This window comes from Phoenix dactylifera, chromosome 12 (genome assembly GCF_051530095.1).
Source record: "Phoenix dactylifera cultivar Ajwa chromosome 12, Ajwa_hap1_PhDact_Kaust_v1.1, whole genome shotgun sequence".
Classification (NCBI taxonomy): Eukaryota; Viridiplantae; Streptophyta; class Magnoliopsida; order Arecales; family Arecaceae; genus Phoenix; species Phoenix dactylifera.
In genome coordinates this window covers 30,554,482-30,582,052 of record NC_143201.1, presented here as the reverse complement: position 1 = coordinate 30,582,052, position 27,571 = coordinate 30,554,482, and the positions used below count along the sequence as shown (strand labels likewise).

The following is a 27,571-nucleotide window of genomic DNA, read 5'->3' as shown; positions in this document are numbered from 1 at the left end:
TGGAATGCACAAAGCACTTAAAAATTGTGAAGCTTATAAAAGAAGCTTGCACCATTTGGTTAGTACTATATTCTGTGTTCTTAGCGGTGGTTTCACTAAGTTCATGAAAAAAAGTCATCAACTGTTTTGCATACTCATCTTGTAACCCATATCGAAAAATTGTGCAAGTAAAACTCGTAGCAGCACTGCACTATCCAAGTGCCCTGGGTTGCAATTCATGATTCTCATAAGAAAATCAATTGAGAAGCATAAATTAGAGGAAGTACAAAATGCCAGCAATGAACAGCCAATATAACACCTTGAGGTAAACAGCCAATATAACACCTTTAGGTGTTTGTAGAGCTTCTGCAGTTGATGTCCAATGAAGATAAAGCAAAAATGTGAAAAATTAAAGTCATTTGCTAATTTATTCACTGGAAGAAAAATACCAATAACAGATATTTAAGCAAAAAAATCCCAAGAACATTTGAAAGCCAGAAGATGCATACTTGGTGTCGCTTTTGGAGAGAAGATCTTGATACCTCCTTCAACTCTATATGAATGTTTCTCAGAAGCCATAGCAGATCCACCAACATTTGAGATGCCTAGGCTCTTCAACTGACACGAACCACCGCTAGAACTAAAAGAAATCATCTGAAGGTCCAGTAGCTGTTAAAACTTCCCCTAGTGAGCAAGCACCCAATTAATGCATCTGTCTCCCACCTGCCATGCAAGAATATTTTAAGAACCATACTTCCTCTTCTGTTGCCTGTTTAGCAGAAAAGGGCCTACTGGAAACTGTGAAATTGCAAGCTCCCATGGAACAGCAGCTCCTGCAGATTTCAGGTGCTGGACAAGCTCCCTAAACAGCTTCTTGTCCTCCTCATTCACAAAGACAATTGCAACACCCTCCTCTCCCATTCTAGATGCCCTTCCAACCTGATGAACATATTCTGCCATCGAACTCGGCATGTCAAAAGCTATCACCTGCCGTACTTTCAACAGATCCACCCCCCGCCCCAAAACCCTAGTAGAGACAAGAACAGATATCTCCCCTGTCAAAAACAGCCTCAAACTGTCTCTCCTATCCTTCATTGACTTCTCACAATGAATTGAGAGAGCTTTCAATCCAGTCACACCAGTAATTGCTTCAGCCAAAAGATAATCTCCAAGCCTCAAACCCACAAACACCACAATGGGTGGTTTAAAATGCAGTTTTCTCATCAATATCTCGTAAAGCTTCTGTTTCTTCTGCTTAAATTCCACCCAAATGACTACCTATTTAACTGATTTGCTGGGTCTGCTTGGCTTCCCACATGTGACATGTATCAAGTCTCTAGCCATTGAGCTTGCCATCTTCTCGACCTCTTCAGAAATAGTCGCTGAGAACATCAACACCTGAGACTGTGAGAGTGCTTGGAAGATTTGCATCACCTGATCTCGGAACCCTTTCTGCACCATGCTGTCCACCTCATCCAAAACCAGAACAGAAACCTCATTTAGATATACATCATGCTTGGTTAGGAGATCAATCAGCCTTCCAGGAGTGCTGACAATCAACTCTACACCTTTCTGAATTCGGTATACTTGCCCAGCCATGGCATCTCCACCGAGCACAAGGGCAGTTTTAAAAGGTAGACCCTTTCCAAGCATCTTGGCCTGCAATCCACCTGCACACATATCTCTCTAGACAGAGCAAGAACCATCGCCAATGGCCCTTTCTGGTCTGTAATGTGCTGAAGTCAAATATACCAGCAATGTGAAACTATGGGAACTAGAAAAGAAGCAGTCTTTCTGGAACCAGTGTCAGCAGAAACAAGCATATTTCTATTAATCAGTGCAGCGGGGATGATCTGCATTTGAACTGGTGTAGGTATGAAGTAGCCAGCAGACTCAAGATTTTGTTCAAGCTTCCGAGGAAGATTGCAGGAAGAGAAGGACCAATCTGGAGCGAACGGAGTTCCCCTCAACACAGATGCCAATTCTGCTTCTCAAAGATTCAATCTGATCGGTGGATAAGGATTGTGAAATGGGTCTATTATCCTCTCTAACATAAAAGCATTCATCACTGACAGGTATTTTTACAGGATGGCTGCGGTCCTCTCTAACATAAAAGTAAACGAGAAATAACTAAGAAGGTCGAGATCTCACGCAATGCATGTAACCAAGCGCTGGTAAGATCGCCCAAAAAGAAAAACTGTAGTTACAAATACACGATGGAATTAGAAGACTAAAAGATAAATGCCAGCCAATAGTTGAGCTGAGCCTTGATGTAACAGTATCAGACTAAGATTCTGCTCCCTCCCTGTTCCAGGTCCAATGGGCGATGCAAGCACCAAGAAAAAAAACAAAAATACATATGATAAGGCTCGAAAGATGAAGAAAGAAATTAAAAAACAAAAAGAAATGTCGATGCCGCTAGCTACCTTCAGCTGCATCACCAACAGCTGCAAGCCGATGAGAAGAAGTCCTGCTGCCATCCATCGTTGGAGCCTGTAAGAAAAACTGCACCAGTGATGAGCAGGCGACGAGTACCACCTTACGAAAATAGAAATTATATATCCACATGTATATATATATAAAAAAAATCATATTGAGCATCATATACAAAAGCAGTTGTTCATCGAGGAAGATAGAGAATGCGGCCCGGCCTTCTCCATTGAGTAAGGCGATGGTTGCACTGCCTGGCCGTTGATTATTGAGAAATAGCAAAGGAAAAGGGGAAAAAAAAGTCGATCAATCAGGGCGGGAAGAGAGATCAAGATCTGCATGGGCTTTGGATTTCAAAGACTGAAAGAGGGGCGGGGGATGGAAGTAGGGAGGAGATGGGGAGAGAGAGGGGCAAGGGGAGGGGAAACTGACTTGGTCCGGCTGCAGCAGCAGTGGCGGCAGCCGATTGATGCGATCGCGGAGGCGGAGAGGTGACACAGAGGGCCCCTCGTCCGCCTCCCCTCCAAACCTAATAGATATCGATTCCTCTAAAATTTCATTCAAAAGATTTCTAAAATCCAAAATTGATCTCGGACCCTAGCCAGTCCGATAACCGGACCAAACCCATAGTCTGGAATTCCTTTCTCGTTCCCCGACAAGAACAGGTGATATGATATCCTCCGATGGCCAACTCCAAAGTCAATAAAGCCATGCTCGTCGGCCGGCGGGACTTGCCGGAGATTCGGGCACCGGATGGACGTTCCCTTTTTTTCGGTTATTGTTGTGGAAAATCGTAGGGACGGATGGGCGTTCGATCAGTTGTCCGGTGCTGTGAAGCCAGCGAGGGTGTGGGGTTTTGGGGTTATTCTCCCGCTATTTTCGCGAATCCCACCCAACCACGCGCACACAGACGCGCTCGCGCGAGTGCGCGGGGTAAAAAAAAAAAAAGAGGAGCAAAAAACAAGAAACAAAAAACTCGCTATCGGTTTTTATTTACCCTGGCTATCTATACATTAGCCAATTAATGCCTCCGGATATTCCTTGGCCTGCAGAATACCATGCATGCCCTATGTTACTATTTAAACTGCTTCTAATCTCATGCATAGTGCCATCAAACTGTTTGTAGTAATGCTTCTCATTAAGATGTTTATGATTAGTCCAATCAGGCAAAAGTAATTTCATCTTCTAATCCTCTCTGCTGCCCTTAATTTGATGATTGATCCATGAGCAAAAAATAATCGGTAATAACAATTCTAATCACCTATCCGAATGGCTGGTTTGGGTTGCAATTAAAGCCTTTATAGTAATATTTCTATCAACATGTAGAAGGTTGGCAAAATAAGGCAAGAGTAATTCCATCTTCTTGTCTTCTCTCTTGCTCTTTGATGATTGATCCACATGCGAAAATAAAAAGTTACAATGATTCTAATTAGTCGGCTTTGATTGATCTTAACATGTTTCCACCTGAAAAGAACAATGGCAGAAATAGGAAGGTAAGCATGTTTTAATATGGTCATTATTTACATTTTAAGTTAAATGTTTTCTTGAGGACATGCTTGAAAGCACATTGTTTACATTTTAATCATCCCAATCAGTTAGTGTGCGTTGGCAAGTGATCGTTCAGTTCTTTCTTCCTTGAGCGAAGATGCAAGACAGGTCAACACAGTACTGAGAGACCAGTTGCTATGACCATATCGGCAGACCCCTAGAAGCTGGTGCCACCTCCAATTGCAGCTCAAATAAAAAAATGAAGATTCTTGTTTAATGTGCTACTAAAGCTTTATCTGCACTGATCACGCTATATTTTTGTCTGACATGGTCTTGAAATGTTTCTAGGGTAATAATTAAGTGCCTTAAATTTGGTTTTAGATGCTTGAGTGTTTTAGGATGATACTTATTGGAGTTGCTAGCTTGGCGCTTCCAATTTACTAGGAAGATTGTCCCATATTTAAGGTTCACAAGGCAGACCTTCATCCAGCAACGGTCACTTTGCTCAGAAAGATCATTATGTTGAGTCGGCTTTTTGTTACCCCGGTCAAGAAGACAAGGAGCTCCAAATTTGTAGAAACTTCTAGTTTGAAAAATAACTTAGTCGAAACTATATGATGCATGCCGTATCAATTAACATGGATAGATAAATGGGATGACTTATGATTCTAAATATCTAAATATTACTTAAACTTAAGCTTATTTGCATGACCGATCCAACCCTTAGACGGCTTAGACAGTCGCCTAAAGCTCTGGCCGAAAGAAGACCCACCGTAGGAAAGCCCTCAAAAACAAAATGGAAAAAAAAAGGGCCTCCCTGTAAGTTCGCCTTAGGCCGGCCAACTGCAGGAAGAGCTTCAAAAATAAACCGGCTTAAGGCCTCCAAATATATTGGGCTGCTTCTGCTTTTTTGCCAAGTACATGATCATTTAAATGATCTCTCTCTTTGCATGGTGGGGGATGGTGAACGATAGTCAAATAAAAAGCAGCTTGGCCGGGTGTTTACCACTCGGTCAAAGTCCAGGTCTCGACTGTGAATATAAAAAAAGGGTAGGGAATATTACTGGAGAAAGAAAGAATATGCCATGGCATCATAAAGAAGCACGGGGCACAATGGATCCAGAGACGGAATATGCTTGCAGCCATTCTTTTTTCGTCCTGTGACGAACCCTTTCACCATATTAAACTGCAGGAGCTGCCATGGCGACCATTTTCTAATATATCCAACGTTCTTAAAGTAAGCCCGCTATTCCTTTTGTCGACGTCCAGAGCAAGAGCTTGTCAAAAGAAATCGGGATATGCCTTTCTTCGCACCTCTCTCTCTCTCGCGCGCTCTTCCCTCTGTTCAAATATAAAATTTAATCTTTGCTTTTATTTCATAAGAAGGACCAGTATCGCAAGTAGTGCATAAATCCTCCAGCCTTACGCTCCTCTGCTTCCTTCCATCTATATCATGTCAAGAGGATGAAATACTAGAAAATAGAGTGAGAATACAAAAAGAATATTTCGAGGGAAGGCGAAGCTAGAGGCTTAGGATGGTTCATTTTCTTTCGTAGCACCAACTGTTGGATCATGTAATGGCCACTTCAAAATCTATGCATGTGGATAAAAAAAAGTTTAGAGTTCTTTAAAATCTATGGGAGGCGTGATCCAGTGATTGATGTTGTAAAAGAGGATCAATCATTCTTTTGCGTGAAAGATACACTCGGAATCTAAAACTAGAAGGCCACCTAATTTTATTTCCAAAAAATATTGTACTACGAGTAGTGTCCATGAGGGCATGCTGAGATACAAAATATTTTCTTTCTTTCTCACCTATATATAGTGACATACTAGAGTATAAAATGGTCACTGTGCATTGGCCTAATTAGGGCACACGTGTTTATCATTACTTGCTCCCAATTGATCAATCATTCTACGTTCTGTTAAGTAGCCAAGTCGAGCAAGTTCTCTCATCAGCCATCGGCTTGGTTTATCCGGCGCACCAAGTAAATCATACCACTATGGTCATTATAAACTTTAAATTCTAACTAAAATTTTTGTTTTATAGTTTTAGTACATGAATGCATAAATATTATTTTTTCCCGATCCAATGTGTCACAAAAAATAGGGCAAGTTTCTGTTTTTAGATTAATCTAGTTAAAATGGAGGGGGGGGGGGGAGGCTGGGTTGAATGAAATAAGTATAACAAAGTAACTGAAATTAATTATTTGCATTGTTCAAAATATTAAATAACTAAAATCCTTGCTTTCAAGCAAGAAATGAAAGAGAATAACTGAGTATTTTCTTCACAAATGTATATCATGGCTTGTTGGTATTATCACATCAAACAATCATCTTGGTTTTATTGATAATTTCAGATCGATGCCAATTACGTAAAGCATTACCTATTATTATTACTATATCATTCTTTTCTTCCTTTTAAAATGATCCAGCTCTTGTTCCCTTTTTTTTCTTCTTATATTTATAGCATGAAAGATAATTCATTATTAACTACTATTCATTATGATTAGTAGCAGTCATATTCCATGAGGAAAAGCATAGTTTTTATCCGTATGAAGAAATATATCTATATTTTTCCATGAGAAGCCAGCAAGCTTCCGTCATTATATATATATATATATATATATATATATATATATATATATAATATGAATATGAGGTGAGTGATGGTGAACTATCATTAATGATGTTTAGAAATTGGACATAAGGTTGAGAGGGATGACGGGGAAAGAGAGAGAGAAAGCGCACAAGGAAGACACAGCTTCTTTTTCATCTGGCGGAGAATATCCACTGAGATGCTTCTAAGATACTCGAGCAGGGGAATATTCCTATCAATCAGACAAAAGGTACACGAGAGCGATGATATTTAAGATTAATGGAATTAATTGGCAATAATCTTCTATCCATTAATTTTCGGGAAGGTGCCCTAGCGTAATGAGAAAGAAATAATCATTCCAGCTTCCATCCGGTCCCCAAGGCCGTGCTCTGAGATGTAAAGACGTAGTACTAACTCAGGAGCCAAGCCGAGCCACGAGCCTCGGCTTGTGGCGGTCACACGTGGAAGGATAGGGAGCTCGCGAAGGAGATACGTACCGCGCCCGGCTGGAGGGGTCGCGTTCGGACGGAAAGCGAGGCCCCGCTCCCAACGCCAAGGGAAGGAATAATACCCCAAATATCCTCCCCGCCGAATATTCTCTCTCCGATCCTCGAATATTCTCCGCTTCCCCGTTCTCCCTTCAACCACTCCTCTCGTTATATACTTATATCATCGCCTCCCGCTCCATCTTCTCCCTCCCTCTCTCTCTCTCTCTCTCTCTCTCTCTCTCTCCCGCCTGTTCAACCATCACGAATTTATCCATCCATCCATCTATCTACTCAGTTCGTTCATTCGTTGTCGGATCTGGAGATGAAGTTCGGGAAGAGCCTCAGCAACCAGATCGAGGAGACGCTGCCGGAATGGAGGGACAAGTTCTTGTCCTACAAGGAGCTCAAGAAGCGCCTCAAGCTCATCGGCGGCGGGGATCGGCCGGCCAAGAGGCCCAGGGTGGCCGATGATGGTGACAGCGCTGCCGCGTCGGAGGCGGCGATGACGCGGGAGGAGGTGGATTTCTTGAGGCTTTTGGAAGCCGAGCTCGAGAAATTTAACGCCTTCTTCGTCGAAAAAGAGGAGGAGTATATCATCCGCCAGAAGGTCCGCCTCCCCTCCTCCTCCTCCTCCTCCTCCTCCTCTTAAATTAATTAATTAACTAAATTAATTAATAAAATGGATAAAGTGGTAAAGTGGAAGATATCTCTTGAGAATTAGGTATTATCATCTCTCTTTTTTTTGTTTCCGTTCGGCGCAATAGTTCGGATTTCCTTTCCCTTTCGTTAAAGGCGTCGCTCCCCAACCACTTTCTTCTCGAATTTTCCTCTGCTTTTCCCCGGGATCATTCATCACCATCATCAATTTAATTCGTTGTATATTTTCCCTTCAGATCGCTGTCAGTGAGTCCGCCACCGCTTCTTTCTTCTTTTTCTTTTTTAATAGCCACTCCTCTCCCGTCCCGTCTTCCATTATAATCGATCTGTTTCGCCGCGCGAATATTCCAAAGAGAGCCGTTTCCGTTCCGAACGAGGTTTCCTCTGCGCCTGCCAGCTGGCAGACACGAGTCCTCGCCTGGCTTGGCTTGGCTTGGCTTGGCTTGGCTTGGCTTTTGTTCTCTGTCCACCTCCTCCTCCCTCCTTTCACGCGGCACGTGGCTCCGTTCCGTTTCCGTTATGTCGGTACATTGTACGTGTCTGGCTATATTTCTTTGGCGCGGTTGGCTCGCGTTCCATTGGTAGCTAACAAAGGCATGGTTGTGCGGCGTCGCAGGAGCTGCAGGACCGAGTAGCTCGAGCGGAGTCCAAGCTGGAGCTGATGAAGGTGAGGAAGGAGATCGTGGACTTCCACGGAGAGATGGTCCTCCTCGAGAACTACAGCGCCCTCAACTACACCGGTAAGTAGTCCCCGCCCCCATATATATCAAGTCCTCGGACCTCCTTAGTTTTCATCAGTCAAGCTTGTTGCGATCACCCCACCCGTCATGCATCTCACTTCTATAAAAGATTTATAAAAATGATCTAATATTTTATAATTGAGCGCCCGATCGAATTTTGATCTACATGTAGCACCAATGCACCATGCTTCTTGTCCGAGGCTAATTTTGGCTCCGTGGTCGTACAGATAATATATTATCCGCTAAGTATTGTTGCAACACACGTAGAAGGATTCATAGCTGTAGCTTAAGATGAGCGGACTCTTCAATCCACATGTATACATTGCTTGACTTCAGAACAGAGCGGTGGTGTGACGATAAGCACAAGGCACCACCATGCAGGCGCTTCTTAGTAAATTAATTGAACAATTTTACATCATAATTTATGAATTTAAAATGTGAATTATGTGCGGGACCTTGCATTGTAGAAACTTTCATGGGAGCTGACCTGTTGCAAGTCAGATAGTGTGTGGAATTATAAGTTGACCCATCAAAAACCTGATGAGCTTTCTTGATTAATTACGAGCGTAACATGTAGATTTTACGAAAAATAGTTACACATCTGACGTTCAGCTTTTTTCTTTTTTTTTTTTACCCGCCAATAGCCTGGGACTTGTTATTGTATAGTTTGCTGCTCCTTTAGTTTTCCCCGGGCTGGGGGGAGAAAAATGGGCACATTATCCATGCGAGGTTTTTATACGAGCTATCTTGTTATGCTAGTATAGCTCAAACCTGAGTAGAACGGAGGAGATTCGGACCACATCAGATTGAGACGCTAAAAGCAAAGCTGTAGCTGGAGGTACATGATACCATGAGACATGTTCATTAGTCCCAACCAGTATGCAATAAGAGTCTATGATAACAGTCGAGAATAGCAGTCCTGTTTGATACAATTCTTAGGAGAGAGGAGGAATTCCTCGAACTATAGCAAGTCTCTTAATTGACTCCTGCCAGCCTTTGTTAAAAAAAATCGCACCCTGTTGTGAGTTTGTTTACAGGAGTTTTCAGCATTTCACTTGAATTGCCATACTCTGTTCAAGTTTTGCTAAGTAAACTTTTAGCCTAATTGTGAAATCTGATTTTGTTTTAAGATATTTAATGTTTCCCTTAATAAGGGCACTTTATTAAATAGATGAAATGCAACAGCTTTATGTTTGAAAACATAACTACATCTAATATCTCCTTGCGCCAACCAAGATGAAGCACAAAATTCTGCTAACAATGCGAACCATTTTAACTAAACAAACTTCTTCTCTCATCTTTTCTAGTCATGTTTGATCATTACGGAGTTCTGCAGTTTGAAATTTAAGTAATTTTTCAAAGTTGTTGATCGATCAGTTCGGCAATCCTCAGCTGCCTCCAAACTTCACAAAATGGTCAAATATTACGTTATGCTCTCGTGAGTTAGTATAGATACTTGCTGTATCTGCTCATCATGCTTACAAGTCATTAGAGAATTTTTGAAAAAAATTTAGGTTTTCCTGTGGGGAAACTGGTACCTTGATGACTGCTTGACTTGTATCTTACTATTTCGTACCCAATCTTATTTTTCAGACAGGCTAATGGCAAAAGTAAATAACCTTGTAAATGATGTTTCTGTTTCTGGTCAATGAGCTTAGGATACCCATCTCTGGAAAATAATAATAATAATAAAAAAAAAAAACAGAAGCGAATTCATCATGGTTTACCGCATGGCTCGCAACTGTTGGCGCTTCTTTTTTCCTGGACTCCAGCTTTCGAGTGTCGGAAGGCTGATGCTGTTCTTTCTAATATGTGAACAGGGCTGGTGAAAATACTGAAGAAGTACGACAAGAGGACAGGGGCTCTAATCCGGCTACCCTTCATCCAGAAGGTGCTCCAGCAGCCATTCTTCACCACTGATCTGCTATACAAGCTGGTGAAGGAGTGTGAGGCCATGCTGGACCGCCTCTTCCCTAAGAAAGAACAGCCATCGGTATCTGGGGACGACGGGGAGGGAGAAGGTGATGGAGAGCAGAAGCCATCAAAACCTGGTTCCTCTTTGGTCGGAGGAGGGGTTCCGGAGTTGGAGGATATAGAGTACATGAAGAGCTTGTACATGAAGAGCACCATCGCAGCATTGCGGGCGCTGAAAGAGATCAGAAGCGGGAGTTCCACAGTCAGCGTTTTCTCGTTGCCACCGTTGCAGAGCAGTGGGCTGGAGGAGAGGTGGAATAAGATTCCTGTGCTTGAACAAGCGGCAAAATGATCGCACACTCTGCGCGCGCGCGCATGGATCATTTAGCTTCGATACTTGCATCTTGGGATTTGCTCGGAGATGGGATTGTGATTCCCCTTTGTTTTTATTTTTGCCCTTTTCTCGTTGCTGCTTATATGCTTACCTGTATTAGATGCTAGGTTTCTAACAGATGTAAAATGCTCAAATCTAAATACGCATACAAGAATCCGAGAGTATCTTGCACGATTGCTCATTTCTCCGATTTGCTTGTGTTGCTGCTGAGAGCGATGGCTAATCTTTTCTGTCTTGTATGGTTAGCTTTTGGACCTCGTAAATGGCTCCTTGGCATGTCCATGAACTACCGTTCTTCGCTTGTACGTTACTTTCTTATGTCCAGATGTAGCATGCGCTCGAGCCGTTCCATCTATCAATATATGTTGATTGTCTTCATGGAGTTGGAAGATCTGGAACCATATGGCCTTCGTAGTTCTCTCTTTTTTCTCCTCCTTTTCTTTTGTAAGAAAGAAACTTGGTAACAGAATGCGATATGTTTTATATTTAGGGGCCTGTAGTATGTGATGACCATATGTTCTTAGTTAAGGATCACTACTCTTATGATCAGCGCTATTCTTACGATCATGAATTTCTTATCCTATGATCAAGAATCACAAATGGTTTTCTTTTGTATTCTGATGGGACCAAATTATTCCGTTGTGATAATGTGCCAATGGCAAGCGAACATGGAGAAGGAAATGGTGGACTTAGTAACCTCGGCGTGGACCAAGTTAGAAAGTTTAATCACTTTAACCCTTGAAAGGGGTTTCTTGATCACCATTTATAAAGGTAAGAGTAGATGTTTCTGTAGTTGCATCATCACTTGTTACCAGGCAAATGAAATTAAAATTATGTGTGAAGTATTATGACAGTTGGTGCTAGAAATAGTAGTGGTTAAGCTAGAAATGGGGAAAAGATAAAGAAGAAGTAAATAGGAAAGGAGAGATAACAAGTAGAATCCATCAGTAAATTCAAATAAAAATTAACATAAATTTTGTTGTGGTTCAAATTTGGCCTGAGGGTGACCACGCCGGTGGAGTCGAGGGAGCCGCCGGTGGTTGAAAAGAGGGAGACGGAAGTCATTTCCTGCGCAACGATCGCGGACATGCACAAAGTTTCACCGGTAGAATTCCGGTAAGAGCCCTCCGACGATCAAGTTAGAGTGGGGGTAAATTTTGTCTAGCCGAAAGGATCCCTTAGATATTATATAGTCTCGGTGGAGTGGCCCAGGTGATGGAGGTACTGTTAGCCTCATTATGAGGGGGCGTGGCTCTGAGCCAGATGGCGCGCAGCTCAGGTTGTCTGGTAACGTGCGGTACAGCCCGTTCTTGAGAACGGTAGGGTGTGGACAGTCATGGCAGGGTATGGCTGGATTAGTCAAGGTACTATCTGACTATTGCTGACTGGTTATGGAGACATAACATGGTAGTATGGTGAAGTACGACCATGTAGGTAGGCGTAGGCCCGCACATGAGTGTAGTCGTTGGCGAGGGCGAGCTCGTTAAGCAGTCGCATCATGCGTTTGACAAGGTCGGCTTGGCGGGTGCTGGAAGTAGCTCGGCCTCCCAGATTCCGAGATGTGCTTGGTGAAGTGCCCCGAGCTCGAGAGTCGAAGTGTATCGCTGGGGTCGGCGCCCCGAGCTTGGTCGGGATGGGTCAGGGATTGTCTGGAGGTACCTCGAGCTTGGTCGGAAGAGTCAGCGAATGTCTGGAGTTGGTGGAGCTTTCGGCGGAGTTCTGAGGACGAGCTGGCTCTAGGCCGAAGTGAAGATGTAGTCGTCTGTCGTTGGTGTTTATTGGGCCGAAACTGGGTGGCCTTTTAGTTATGGGCTGGACGATCCATTTTTTCCTCTATCAAATTTCATTCTAAATTCCTCACCATCTTTTTCTTTTTATTTCGCATATGTATTTATGTAGATACAAGATGTCCTTACATATTCCATCGCATTAATGCTTGCCATTAACAACATAACTTTTACAAACTCTAAAACATATCATGCATGAACCATAATTAATAAGTTTTGAAATATTTAAGAGACATTCAATATTGATAATACAAAATTAAAGCAGAACAATATTGCTAGTCATAATTAATAGCATAACCAATACTAGATTTTGATTTCTTAACCAAATTATATGCCACTCCAAAATGGACTGAATCTAATTGGGCTGACCCGATATAGTTGGTCCATGGCTACTGCATCTAACAGTTGCGCTGCGTAGAAATCATTATAAGTTCAAAGCTTTGTTAAGCGCTTGATGCTATAGGTCCGTAAATATCTTTTGCTATGCTGCCCTCAATTTTTCCTTCTTACACCTCTCATTAAATATCTTTCATCATGATGGATGATGCAGTATCATATGATTTTGTTTCGATAAATTCTTACAATATTTTCTTCCATAAAATTTTGGTTCAATCAAACAAGAGTGTAGCAATCAAAATGGTAAGCCTAGAAAGCTTCTTCAAAATCTTTGAATAAGTGAAGTGAGGAGAAAGGAAGACCATTGATCAAATATGACTCTCCATTTTCGCTCAAAATCTTTAAGGCAGCAAAGCATAGATCCTTATTATCAATCTTAAACATCTTTTCTGGTACTTGAATGTCTCCACATGATTCACCATCATAATTGATGATTTCATGCAATACTTAGATCTTGCAATTATGTGGGTTCCAATTGCTGGAGAAGAGGACGCATGCAGCAGTCTTAGAAGGAGAATTAGAGGTATGAGATATCACCATATCATGAGGTCTTGGAAATGAATTTTTAACTTCATTCATCTCCTCAATTAGTGTCTTTGCTTACGTTGATCTCGATCTTGAATTTGTGACAAAGGGACAACTTTGGAGGATGATGCCTTATCATTTCAAGTAGTTCTCGTTCTCACGAACTGAGAAAGCATGGCTTGAAGAAGCCGAAACGTTTGTCTTGTTCCTTGAAGCCTTCATCTACCCTTCCTTTCTATTCGAGCCAAGCATTCATCTTGTTAACGAAGTAATTCTTCGTGATGTGAAAGGAGTTCATTATGGTCATTATTGGCGCGACTCATGATTTGGATAAAAGATGTCTTCTTAAAAAGGAAATAAGAGAAATGATGAGATGTTCTATTGATGCTCTGATACTGACTGATGCTGGAAATACTAGGGAATTGAACAAATTAAAAGAGGTGAAAGAGACCGAGTAAAGGACAAGTACATAGGAAAAGAGAGTGATAGTGGAAGTAAACTGGTCTCTTTTTTGTTGTTGTTGTTGTTGTAGTGGCCTAGGAGGGCCAGTCTTGTGCTCTGCTACTTCCAAAGCTCTCCGTTGATGGAATTGCTATAAGTTCAGCGGGACAAATTGTGCACGAGCTGATTGAATTCATGTACACTGTAAGAAAACTTTTCATGAAGTTTAAATACACTTCGTGCCGTAAAATTTTATGCATCTAATATCAGAAGTAGAATACTCAGAAGATGTAAATGACAGAGGCAGTGAAGTTGGTGAATTACCTAGGAAAACCTTTCTGGCTTGGTTGGAAACCTTATATTCTGAGGTTTCCAAAAGAAAGATGCTAAGAAACGATTGAACTAGGAAGCTAAAGTGTACTGATCTTAAAAAAAATACCGGTGAGTTTCTTGAGTTACATTCTATGTACATTTAAATTTTAATAAATATGTGGACTATCCTGAAGTTCCTGGGAAGCAGTAAAGTAACAAATGATGCACAATATATATCACCTCGAGCAAATAGGAATCATTTTTTTGGATTTATGCCATACAAATCTATAATGTGATTCTATTTCCTTTCTCAGATAATGCAAAAGAATGAAGGCATATTCATGTGCAGCGCTTGCCTCGTGTATCTCGACAAGAATCTAGGATGTGTGCATTGGACTGCAATAAGAGGTTTGAGAAGTGGTAGTTCAGAGACTGGGCTAGTTTTCAGCTTGCTAGGCCCACTGCAGAAGATTGAGATATGCGCTTTCTGGTTTCATGTTCTTCCTAAGAAATATTAGAGAAGATCAGCGTTTATGATCTTTTATGCATTGTCAGTGTTATTATTTTGCTCACGTATAGTTTCATCAAATCTTTCTCTGTAGCTTTTCCTGCTTCTCATTGTTGTTTCTTCTACCTTTTTGTATCTGTCATCAGGGATCGGGTAATTGTTTTTGTGCTTAAGGTCATCTTGACAATATTCTTTCAATGTTATCACATGCCTCAAGTGTCTGAACTTTTTGCCCGTCTCACTATGAAAGATCAGGTTCCCTAAGTAACTGCTAGACTTAAAAACCATAAATATCCTATCAACAAAGACTGTTTTTATTTTGTTTATCTGTAGTTTCACCTAACCTCTTTCTGAACCTTAAATATCCTATTAACAAAGACTGTTTTTCGTTTGTTTATGATCTGTAGTTTCACCTAACCTCCTTTGGAACCTTTTTGCTTGTAATTGTTGCCATAGTTGCCTCTTTAGCCATCGTCAGGGAGTAGGTAAATGCATTTTTATTCAAATGCCATCCTTTTGTCTTTCTTTGACTTCTTCTTTTTCGTTTTTTTTTTTTTTGTGAAATTTCAAAGGTCATTTGTGGATGTTTTTCTCAGTGGTGCTGCATGTTTGTGATTATGAAAATTTCACATTGTCCGAACAGTCGCCTCTGTCCAACTTTGATTACGAAAGACCTGGCTTTCTGAGTTGCTTCTAGGTTCAAATTCATAAGAGTCGTGTCAACATAAATTTTTTGATGCTATCTTTTTTCCTTTTATTCTCATGTTTTCCTCCTAGTTTTACTAACGTCCTTTCCCAATCATTTTGACTGTTGTACGTTCGTCTTGCTGCTGCTACTTTATCTATTACTAAGGAGAAGGCAAGGAAGGCCATAGAGGCGAATAAATCTCCAACGATATATATATACATTCCTATCATTGCCAGAGCTGTCAAGGCGTCTGAACCCATGCCTCTTGTCTTGCTTTAAACATGGAAGGCCGGCTTCCCCCACTAAATGCTAGATTCAGATACACAAGTCTCCCGTCGACAGACTCTTGTCTGGCCATGGACTGAGCCTTTCCTGGTTCTCCATTATCCAAATCGATGCGTCCATGAGCTTATGCTGACCTGGTCTCCCTTCTACTCCTCGTGCTACGCTTGGTGGAAATGATATCCTAGGTGACATGCCTGATTTGGCTGGATCGTTGATTCAGCAATCCAGCCTTTCTTGCTTCTCGACAGCCATCTCATCCATTGACTCTGCTGCAGGTCTTTTGCTCTGAATGGCTCAAAACCAACCGTTTGAAATGACCCTCCCATGTGGCGGCTTACTTCACCTTGGGCGGCCAACCATCCGGGATAATCTAAACGAGAGGGTGATATCAAAATTGACAATTACTTTAGAATAATAGTCCATCGGCTTTATTTATTTATTTTTTTCTCTGGTTCCTACTACGTGGATGCTTTGGTGAAGTTTTCTTGTGAGCCTTTCCGATCTGAACCCGCGCTCCTGCCATCCGAGATGGCGGGCGTGGAGTTGGTCGTGTAAATTGTAATGGAAGCACGTGCCTTCCTATATGTCTTCCAGTCGGAGTTGACTTTGTATCAGCTATATATCAAGCAGCAATCAAGGGCATGGTTCGTGCTGTCAGCATAAGAAAGCTAAATTTGTTGGTTTGAATGCATGTGCTGCTGCCGCCGCTGCTGCCGGAGAAGCTGCTCGCCAGACTCCATATCCATGTCTTCGTTGAGATCTCACGGCCGGAAGGTTGGGCTCCGACGCCCACCACCTGCGCACCTCACGATCCGGAACGAGACTCGCAGGATCCAGAAGCCTGCGAGGAAGCCCGTCATCATCTACATGGTGTCGCCCAAGATTATCCATGCCGAGGCTAGCGAATTCATGGCGTTGGTTCAGCGCCTCACGGGGCTTCCTGCTTCGCGCCCTCGCGGCGAATCATCAGCAGCTCATCATCAATCCTCGCCGGGGAGTCGGCAATTTCCGGTGAGGGTCAAAGCTCGGGTGCCGACTCACGGCCCATCCCTTCAATTGCCCATCTCTCCTAATCCGATGCATGACTCGAGCCCTCCATCATCATTTGGAGTTGGTGCCCAGAACGAGGGCTCTCTGGCCTCTCAGAGCTCGCCGCTTCGCGGAGACTACTCGGGTCAGGGTCCTGGCCTTCCATCGGGCTACGTGCTCGGCTCCCCTAATTACCTGGATATCATCAGCCAGGCTGAGGCCCCGGAGCACTACTGGTACAAGGGAGTTGGAGAATCATTCTTTAGGGGTTGATCTGCGCATGGTCTGCGCATTTGAAGGAACAGACGTGGCTTTTCAACGAGAGTCTCGGAATCCTATATATTTCCTAGGTTTTTTCTGACTGGAGTGACACGGTCATGTATCTCGGAATCCTATATATTTCCCATCCCTTGTAGGCGGCTCTGCTTTATTATCCTATCTGTGCATGCATCCGAGGCTTCTTGCCGTTCCTGCGGTTCGATGTCTACCGCTCGGCTTCTTGTTTTTGTTGGCTTGTCTTCGATAAACTGGTTTTTTCCTATAAATAGCAATTTCCGATGTCTTCGCATCGACTAGCTAGTGTTCATGGCGACTGTGGAGATCAGAGGTGCTGAGTAAGCCGAAACTTTTTTTTATGCATGTCCGACTATGCTTTATGATGGGATTACCTCTAGTTTCTTAGACAAGAAGTAGGGTATTCAATTCGACTCTGGATACTCTGCCGTGCGACGTGCAGGGTGTTGTACCAGCATAAATAACAACCACATCATTCTTCTCGGAAACGGTTGGCTCTGCTTCATCTCTATGACTCACCATGTATCACGCTGAAGGCATATATATATATATATATATATATATATATGAGGTATGATAATGTAGCGGTTATTTACAATGGTACAGCACTCTGCAGCGCAAAAGCTGCATCGTAGGGGATTCGAACTCATTCGATTCTCCAGGACGTCGACTTATATTTCACCTTCGCACAAGCTTGCCATGCCCAAAAGCCTTGGTCCTGCATGGTCTAGTTGGATTGAAGTTGGTCGGAGTTATGGATGGGATGTCTCTGGACATCCAGTCTCGTAGACAAAAAAACAAGAAGAAGAAGATCCATGACCAACATACATCGATGCAGAGAGTTTTGGTACTTCTTTAATTTGGTGAACGATAAAATTTAATTACAACTAATGCATGGTCATCAATATATATATTACAAGGCGATGCTTTCTCTTTTTGGTGTTAGAGAGCAAGTTCAAATATGTCTTAGAAAAAATAAAAACAAATCCTACCAGTGTTGGATGACCTTCAATGTATTACAATTATCCAAATTCATCGTCCAAAAACTGAACTCAAAACGTTTGCCAGGCAGAGGGAGTGTAACCAGCGGACCAAGGCCCAATTCACTGATCTCTCTCGCTGAAGTAGCCAAAAGGCCAGGGCACAAAGAGGGGCGGGTCTCCCAGCCTCTCCTACAACTTGAGCATGACCGGGCTGCATGGCAAACTAGCTAGTATATGCTGTTCATTTGCTGCTGGATGTCCACATTTTGTACACTTCTGACCGCATGGAGGGGATATGGATCTGAAAACATGCAGACAGGAGACAAAGATATAGGCCGAGATTCCCACATGACGACGGTCTATAACCAGTATCGATGGTCAAAACTCGAAACAAACTCGGGAGTACTAGATTCAATGTAAAAGTTTCGTGCGAAGAAGTAGACCGGGAGATCCTTAGTCTCTCAAGTCCCGTCCATCTCGAAGGACGACCAGAGAGGCATCCTCTCCTCAGGGAATTTAGTCCAACATAATTGGAATCAGACAGAAAAGACACCGCGCGCGCTAGAATGAGATGGTCCAAAACTTTCTTTTCCTCCCCCTGAATTGATGTTCTCCGATAAAATTGCACGAAACTTTAGGATTCGCAACATCAATCTGGGGGAAAAATCTGACCATTTCTTTATGCATGCCATCCATGCGCAGTGGCAATGCTAATCAGTTTTTTTTAGCCTCAGCCATTTTCTTTTGATGATCATCTGCTGCCTTCTTAGTTGGACCTGAATCCAAAACTTTCATGGTTTTATCCCTTTTCATTCTGCAATGAATTCGAGGCCTAGGACTGCAATTTGAAGCCAGATACCATTAAGTTAGGGTGGTGGGTGATTGTTTCCAGTTTCATATGTGCACATGCAGGGACTGAATCTTAATAACCTTTATCTTCTTTTTTTTTTTTTCTTTTTTGTCCCCTAACAATTATTAGGTTTCGGAAGCGATGACCGATTGGGAGCAAGTTAGTTGAGACGCATGTGGACAGATGATTTTAATGAAATCTCCAAAATGTTGTGGACATATACAAAGGTCTGTTTGACTGAAAGTTCAAGGAGATTGGAACTTCAAATTTCCAATTACTAGTCTCATCCACTGTTTACATCAATAAATCGGGTTGCCCTAATTTTGATTATAACAATAAAGACCTTCCAAAAAAGAATCTTCCTAATTAATTTTAATGATTATATGCATGATAGGAGTTTCAAGTTTTTCATTTTCATATTGATCGTAGCAAACATTTAAATTTGTCTAGATTAAAACATAATATACCAAATAAATATTAAATACTTCCAAAAAAGGTATAGTAACACCTAATTTGTGTTATTTTTCAATATTTATTTTATATCTAAGTTCTCTTTAGTAATATATGTATGTGCGTATATGTGTGTGTGTATGTGTGTGTATACATTATATACCAATAATTATAAATCAATAATGGGAGTCCTAGGAGTAGGGTTTGGCATTTATACCATCTTGTTCTTCCTTATGCACATCAAGGACTCATTTGGTTTTTGGGATGAGAAGAGAGAAAAGTATGGTAAAAAAATGGAGAAATGCCTCGTATTTGGTTAGAGCTTTTAAAAGAGAAAAAGAGAAAAGTAGTTTTTCGATGAGAATAAAATTCTTGCATTTAATGAGGCAAAAAAAAAATCTATGTGGGATATGAAAATGTCCAATTCTCACCAGCTGAAAATTGATATAATTTTTTTTTAAAATACCCTTAAGCATTTATATTGAATAGGATAAGATTTTTTTTCTTTATTAAAAATATGATATGTATTTTATATAACTTTTTTTTAAAAAAATATATACTCAACTAAATATAAGTCATTTTGGAATATGTTACCTTTTTTTTAAAAAAAAATTGATATCCAACCAAACATAAGTTATTTTGAAATATGCCACCTTCTTATAGCCAACCAAATACATAAAACCACTCTTTTTTATGCATCACATGCCTAAGCATTAGTTTTTCAAAAAAAAAAAAAATAATAAAAAAATTCTTCTGGTGAACCGAACTAAAGGGGTCCCAAATATAAAATTCAACCCTCAACCTAGCCGACCGTGTCCTGAGTCCACAGCAGCAGCAAGTTTCTTGTGTTCCATTATTTTCCCCGCCCTTCCTATGGATAACTAAGAAACCGTGTCAGGCTGATAAGCGGGGTGGTCCGTAGCTAGGCTAAAGTTTGTTTTGTTACAAAAGGGAAAGGTTAATATAAGGGGGCACTTGGTTTTTCTGCCTTCCCATTTCTTTCCACCACCAGACCCTAAGCGATGGCTTCTACGCTACCCATCTCCCAGTCCCAAGCCTTCTCCTCCACCGCTGGGGTGGCCCTCCCCAAGCCTTTCGTCTCCCTACCTCCCCGGAACCCTACCTTCCAGTCCTGGGCCCCCCTCCACCGCCGCCGCCGCGGCAGCGACCGCGAGTGCCGTCCCCATCGCGGGTTGTTCCTCAGGTTCCGGACCCCCTTCGTTGTCTTTGCAGCCAGGACGGCGGAGATGCCCAAGAAGGACCGGTCCTCCGCCAAGGGGTTCGTGGAGGAGATGCGGGCCGTCGCCATGAAGCTGCACACTAGGGACCAGGCCAAGGATGGGGAGAAGGAGCCCGACTCCCCCCCCGTCGCCAAGTGGGAGCCCTCTCTCCAGGGCTACCTCAGGTTCCTCGTCGACAGCAAGCTGGTCTACGACACCCTCGAGACCATCGTCCGCAAGGCATCCCATCCCTGGTGTAAGCTTTTCCCCTTTAGTTTTCTTTTTTCTTTTTGCTCCTTGGTTTATTAACTGATTGATTGATTGATCGATTGATGCCCTTCTTTCAATAAGTTCAACGGATGATCGCGGATCTTCTATTCGAGCTATTCTCTTTATCTCTTAGACTTTATTTTCTTAAAAGAAAATAAATAAATAAATAAAGAACTCGACTTTTAATTGCAAATTCGGAACTTTTGCTGAGCTGTACGAGCAGCTGATGCTGGCTTCCTCAAATTTCATATATTTGGTTTTCATGCTTGCTCTTATATTTTCCTCAAACAGACAGAAGCGAAATTGGGTTCAAGCATTGTTTTAGACTTCCACATTTCGATTTGTGGAGCTCTCTGCTTGTCATAAATCCTGATATTCTCCGGGATGAAGTAGACATGGGCGTGACGGGGAATCGGAGGTCTCCCTGATGAATCATAGATAATAGAAAATCAGCTACATGGATATATTTGTGCCAGATTGTTTTATTGGCACCATGAACATCTTGATGTGCTTTTACTGCAACTTCATGTTTTCAGTTCAGCTGCGTATATTTTGGACATCTTGACTGGCCTGCAAGATTAAATCGTGAAAGTATTGTGTCACACACACACACACACAGATATATATATATATATATATATATATATATATATATATATAGAAAAAAAGACGCTTTCGGAACTCTGTATGACTCTGGAAAGTGAATCCAACTGATTATCATCACTCCTTTACACTTTCTATTGGCCATTGAGGCTGTCAGTGATGTTCTCTCCTTGGTTTTCAGACATTAGAGCCTTGAAACATTTTGTATACTTAAGTTGGAAGATCCTAGGTTTTGTTTCTTTTGGCTCATGATACCCTCCTTAGCATGTTGGATATGAGAAAGGGCTTACAATCACATGACTTCGGTTGGTATTAATCTTAAAAGTTCTGACCTATTCTGTAATTGCTGGTAAAATGTTCATGAATTGGTTTGGAGGCAAAAATGCATTATTTGAGGGAGGCACATGCAACTGTTTTAACATATGTAAATATCTGCCAGTTTAAATGATTGTTTCTTTCTTCTTCTGGACTGAAGGCAAAACCTTTTGTCTTTTGAAGGAAAAGGTTGATAACTAATGCTAGAATAGTAGCTGTTTTTTCTTTCCCAATTTAGGTTGCGAACAATTTAGAGAACCTTATCGGACAATTATTTCCTCCCTGTGATGTGATAGAAATTTTGTATCGGCGTTTCAATGGTTGTTAGAAGGTTTCTTGGTTTGATCTAAGTTTGATTAATTTGGCAAATAAGAGATGGGCATGGTATTAGCAAAATTGCATAATCTATGTTTTCTCTTTTCTTATCTCAAATATACTTCAATGTCCAGTTATATTCAGTAGCACACATAGGTTGACTGAAATCAGGTGGTTACCATACACCTCATGTTCTGACATGGCGAGGATGACATAATATTGGAGGAGAAATATTTTCACATCAACATATGTGTGAAGCTTGGGATGTAAAGAGTTTTATTATAACTTTTTGTTTTGTTGTCTGTGTTGTATTTTGTTTTATTTTATCTTTTTCTGTTTGAGGGGGGTGAGGTTGGTTCTGCATTTGCATTATTACTCCCACTCATTATCAATGCATTAAAAGACAAATGGAATGGTCTATGGAGGGATATGGGTTTTTGGTTTTGGGCTATTTAAGGGGGCCTTGGCTGCTTTTTGGATCCAAGAGCTGGTACACTAGCGTAACTTGCCTCTAATCCTACCATTTGGATTGTTCATATACATGAAAGATAATTTTTGTATCCATACCAGCATGTATGTATTCCTATGAAAAATGATAATATCTCTATGGTGCCTTTTTGTTTTCAATTTAGTGTTCCTTCTGAGAATCTTCCTGAGTCCAAACTTGAGTAGCCACCACCATTTATACAAGCCGGAATCGTAAGTTAATTTGTGTTTCTCCATGTTATTCATCACAACTTAAAAGCAGCATGTAAACAAACGAAGAACATGGTTGCCTTTCAATTATGTGGTCAGCCTGATGGAGGGAGTTAAAATTTTCAATCGCCTTATAGTTATTTGATGTAATTGAGTATGTAGCCAAATATAAAATTCGTAGCAGCTTGATCGTATGAAAGAAAGCAGTGAGCAATATGTTAATATTTCCCATTATTGTTGTGTTAAGTTGATATAAGGAGTTCGTTTGATTAATATAACAGCAATCAAGCTGAATAGAGCAGTTTGAATATATGTCATATTGGAACATTCTGTTTTCTTGGTTGCAGATGCTGAATTCAGGAACACAGGATTAGAAAGGTCAGAGAAATTGGCGAAGGATCTAGAATGGTTCAAGGAACAGGGTCATGTCATTCCTGAACCATCTTCTTCTGGGATTTCTTATGCTTGTTATCTGGAAGAGCTGTCAGAGAAAGATCCTCAAGCATTCATCTGCCATTTTTACAATGTATATTTTGCTCATACTGCTGGTGGTCGAATTATTGGCAAAAAGGTATGTTTTCTTTTGTGTTTCTTAAGTAAGTTATTAAAACGCCTCAAGATTAATCTTTAACTTGCCAAAATTCAAGCATGGGTGCATACAAAATTTCCTTTATGCTAATATACGACAAACCTACTTAATTTGCTGGCGTAAAATAAAGAGAAAGGAGTAAAATAAGGAGAAAGGAGAAGAACGTAGCAGTAACTTTTGTGGGCACATCTTATTGCAGCCAATATGTGCTTGTAAGCTTAAAATATTGGCTGCCACCTGCATCATTTGCATTATGTTTAGCCGAACTTTGTCCCTGCGTCATCCCAGGTGGCTGAGAAGATCTTGAGCAAGAAGGAGCTGGAATTCTACAAGTGGGATGGGGATCTTTCCCAACTGTTGCAGAATGTGAGAGACAAGCTTAACCAAGTTGCTTCTGTAAGACAACCTTATCTGGGTTCCTTGTCACAAGTCTGCAATATCAAGCATCCATTTCTGTTCTTCATTACTTCCGAAGTTCCTTTGAAATTGTTCATAGCTGCTGGAACGAATACCTTTGCATTTTATGTATCTAACACAGGGATATCTGTTTTCTGCCTTGCCCAGAGCTGGTCTAGGGAAGAAAAGAACCATTGCCTGGAGGAGACGGAGAAATCATTCAAATTTTCAGGAGAGATACTTCGTCTGATAGTGTCTTAACAAGCACGGAATCCTGTTACACTGTCAAACTGTAGATATTCTTTGGGCAAAAGATCTGCATGGGGAAAGATTGTTCAGGGTTTATTTGTTCCTTCTCATCGACTCTTTGTAGTCCATGCTACCTGTCACATACAAAAGCTGTTTCTTGAATAAATCTGCTGTCAAACATGGAGCAAAAAATATTCCTAGTCAATGTGGAAGAAAAAAAATATTTGATGTATAGATTAAAAGCGATGATCATCTTTCATGATATTGCTGCAAGGCTTGCCGCGCGAGCGGTATGAAAAAGGACAGGTGCTATGGATCGTGGCATCGGAACTGGTCCATGGTTTGTTGTTGGAGTAATTAATGCAAGTGATTGTGGTTTGAAAGATCGTTCGTGGCGAGATCTTCTTGTTCGACGATGTTGGCGAAAGTTTTCCTGTCATGCGCTTTTAGCCTTCTTCGGCGGCTATTTTGTTTATGCATCCATCCGCAGGAGGAGCAGGTTTCGTCGTCATGGGTTCTACGAGATGTTCGTATCGTCGTGGCTGGTAAGCACCTGGTTTGGGGCTGTTATGAATGCAAGAGCAATTAGGCAAATGTCCACGGTCCCATTCTCTATTATCATCTTATTTATGCGGATCACGGGCGATTTGGCGAGATCCGCACGGATACCGTGCGTTGCGTGCTCATCAACGCTGACGTGGCGGGCCTGATTGGGATGCTCCCCCAATCATCAATCTGGATCCGGCCGCTCGCGGCAAACAGCTCTTTACTCGAGTCGGTGGCGAATAGCGATGGCGTGCGTTTGCGTCGACCTCCTACGTGGATTGCAAATAGCGATGCATCCCTCCCGCTCATGACGGATGCATCGTGGTGATCGGGGAACATGAATCACGTGGTTTGCGACTTACTAGTTCCATCGGACGGATCTAAACCTGCCAGCCTTTTTTCTTGGTTAAAAAAACCCCCCACTCGCATCTCATCTGAGACGCCGTCTCCTTTCCGGATCTGATCGGCTCCGCTCCTGCTCCGCTCCTGCTCCTGCTCCTGCTCCTGCTCCAGGGAAGCAAAAAAGGCACCCAGGGAAGGAACAAATGGTGAAGATGAGCAGCAGGTTGCTTGTCTCGGTCATCCTCGTCTTGTCCTTGTCCCCGCTCGATCCTTCGGGGGCTGAACCTGTGGACCCTCGACCCCACGAGCTCCGCTCCTTGGAGTCGGAGATCCAAGAGAAGAAGCAGCAGGAGGTATGCGGTATCTGTATGGAGATTTGCTTCCAAAGCTTCTCCTGTTGGTGTCGTTAACTTTCTTCTTTTTCAGGGTGTGGGAAGGGGGTGTTCGTACACGGTGAAGATAAAGACGAGTTGCTCCTCCAGACGATACACCAGGGACATGATCAGCCTTGCTTTCGGCGACGCCTACCACAACGAGGTACAAGACTTTGCTGGATCGTCTCCTAATTTTCTTTTCCCCGGGGCCACCTCTGCTTTCTCTCGTTTCCTCGATTTCCCACCTTGCCGGGAGCATTATCGGGCATTTTTCGGAATAGATAAATCCCAACGATTCGAAAACAGAGATTGAATGAAACTAGGAGAAATACTTACGAATTGCATTGCTTTTTTTTTTTTTAAAAAAAAAGAATTTCTCCACATACTATCTTTTTATCTTCATTTCATTGCACCAAAAAGAAGCTTTTTTTTTTTTATCTTCCTTTTATTTTCTTTTTTAGTCTCTTCTCTTTGCACCTGATTTCATATACTTAATAAAGGAAACGAAGGAAATCCCCGGTGGGTCTTTGCTCTCCCCTTTCTCCCAAAAAAAGAAAAGAAAGAAATGTAGTTGGATCGGAGAGATGGTGTTACCGAGGGGGATCTGCCATCTAGCACAAGGTTCGACACAATAAAATGCTCGTGATCGCATCGTAAGAGCCTTATTTTTATTGGGACAAATAAGAGCCTGATTTTTAATAAATATAAGGAGGCCATTTGCCCTGTCCTGTCCTCCCAGGATGTCGCTTTTTGCCCCTCATCGAGTGCTGGTGGACGCCGTTTGAGTTTTTTTTTTTTTTTCTTTCTTTCTGGATTTGTTCATAGCGATGTGCGTATGATGATGCCAAAGGCGAGGAACCGAAAAATTTGAACAGATCATGCCAATTATATCTCCCACTACTTGATGTTTTTCCTGAAAAAAAAAGTTTCAAAAGAAAGAGAGGTTTTGTTTCATTTTAATCCAGTTTTAAGCCGAAGGTTCGGACTTGGGCCGATTTTGAATGTATATAAATAGATGATGACGATGGTGGCGGTGATGATCAGGTGTATGCGCCGAGGCTGGACGATCCGACGACGGACACGTTCGAGCGGTGCTCGACGGACACGTTCAAAATCCAGGGGCCGTGCGGGTACGGGATCTGCTACCTGTACCTGAGGCGGGACGGCTGGGACGGGTGGACCCCCGAGTGGGTCAAGGTGTACGAGCCCCACGCCAGCCGGGCGACCACCTTCTACTACGGCACCCCTCTCCCCAACGCCGTCTGGTATGGCTTCAACCATTGCCCCCGTCCTGTTGCCGCCGCCTCCTCCTTCCTGTCCTCTTAATTAACTCCGCTGCCGCTGCTTCTGCTTCTGCTTCTGCCCATTGCATTCACCTCCAAGATTCCTCTTGTTGATCTTAAGCAACCAAGCAAGCCATGTGTCCATCATCATCATATATATATGTATTGCCTAGAGTATAACTAGAACTTAGTTACCTATCCTATCCGATGTCCATGCTGGACTCCCTCTCTTCTTCTTCTTTATCTCATCTTATGTTGTTGATGTAGCAGCTAGTACAATATTAGCAGGAAGCATTATAGTAAGTGGAGATTTAGCAGCACCAATTACAGTATTCGGTGGCTAAGATCCTTTTGTTTGATTTATTGTGACAGAAGTCGGTAGGAACTTTGTGATTGATTGAACCAACCAAAATGCTCCGCGTACCATAACTTGTCCTACAGAGTCACACGGTGTTTTATGTACTTCTTACCAACCAACTGCAGTCAATTCGGTTATATTAACTATCTTGTTAATGTAGCTGAAGGAATGTATAGTGTTTTATCAAACATTGTAGCATCCAACTCCAATATACATATATATTATCTGTGTGTATGGCTGACCGTATCTCAAGTTACGATCGATTTGGCCAGAGGATAAGTTACTGCAATTGGATGGCTTAGGATAGGTTCAGTCACGACCTTCACAGGCTTACGGAAAACCAAACAGAGAGTCTACTCTGACTAGTACATCCTGCAGCCAATTAAATTTGACCGGACACACAATAATCCAGAGAATGTCATGGCGTTTTCCACATAAGGTATTTTACGTTGTTCCTACGGGTTGCTTGCCCCTTTGGTGAGATAAAGGAGCTTGGTCCAATGGGCAATAGATCAGGCTCGGTTCCAGACCTTGGTCACCTGAAGCAACAAGGTGCTGCGCCATAAAGGAAAGCAGGAAACCAATCGATCCATATGTTGAGCAACTTAGCGCATATAATCCAGAACCAACTTCTCCAGGCTTTGATATTTCATGATAGACCATTGCAGAGATCCAGCGAGCCAAAAGTGAAGGAAACAAGCAGCCAACCCTACAGGTTGACCAAGCAGTTCTCCAGGTCTTGTGAGTCAAAAGTTGACGGGTAAAAATGGGGGAAGGG

General features: G+C 42.1%; 3 protein-coding genes and 1 pseudogene across 4 annotated transcripts; 3 read left to right on the top strand and 1 right to left on the bottom strand.

The window, feature by feature from the left end:
• Positions 1–381: 381 nt before the first annotated feature.
• LOC103717835 (DEAD-box ATP-dependent RNA helicase 41 pseudogene) lies at positions 382–3,361 on the bottom strand (annotated as a pseudogene). Its single transcript, XR_016398066.1, has 3 exons — positions 2,842–3,361; positions 2,406–2,484; positions 382–2,284 (listed from the first exon to the last, which is right to left on the bottom strand). The product of XR_016398066.1 is annotated as a DEAD-box ATP-dependent RNA helicase 41 pseudogene (transcript).
• Positions 3,362–7,080: 3,719 nt separating this feature from the next.
• Positions 7,081–10,870, top strand: LOC103717836 (SPX domain-containing protein 1-like). The gene is made up of 3 exons (XM_008806371.6): positions 7,081–7,591; positions 8,258–8,381; positions 10,202–10,870. The coding sequence occupies exons 1-3, from the start codon at positions 7,307–7,309 to the stop codon at positions 10,645–10,647; spliced, it is 855 nt and encodes a 284-aa protein (XP_008804593.3). The 5' UTR covers positions 7,081–7,306; the 3' UTR covers positions 10,648–10,870.
• A 9,280-nt stretch (positions 10,871–20,150) lies between these two features.
• Positions 20,151–24,132, top strand: LOC103696904 (heme oxygenase 1, chloroplastic). Its single transcript, XM_039130520.3, has 4 exons — positions 20,151–20,713; positions 23,004–23,227; positions 23,534–23,641; positions 23,810–24,132. Exons 1-4 carry the CDS (start codon positions 20,260–20,262, stop codon positions 23,900–23,902), a joined length of 879 nt encoding a protein of 292 aa, XP_038986448.3. The 5' UTR covers positions 20,151–20,259; the 3' UTR covers positions 23,903–24,132.
• A 128-nt stretch (positions 24,133–24,260) lies between these two features.
• On the top strand, positions 24,261–26,767 carry LOC103696903 (embryo-specific protein ATS3B-like). Its single transcript, XM_008778625.6, has 3 exons — positions 24,261–25,131; positions 25,205–25,315; positions 26,197–26,767. The coding sequence occupies exons 1-3, from the start codon at positions 24,982–24,984 to the stop codon at positions 26,476–26,478; spliced, it is 543 nt and encodes a 180-aa protein (XP_008776847.4). The 5' UTR covers positions 24,261–24,981; the 3' UTR covers positions 26,479–26,767.
• The last annotated feature ends 804 nt before the right edge of the window (positions 26,768–27,571 follow it).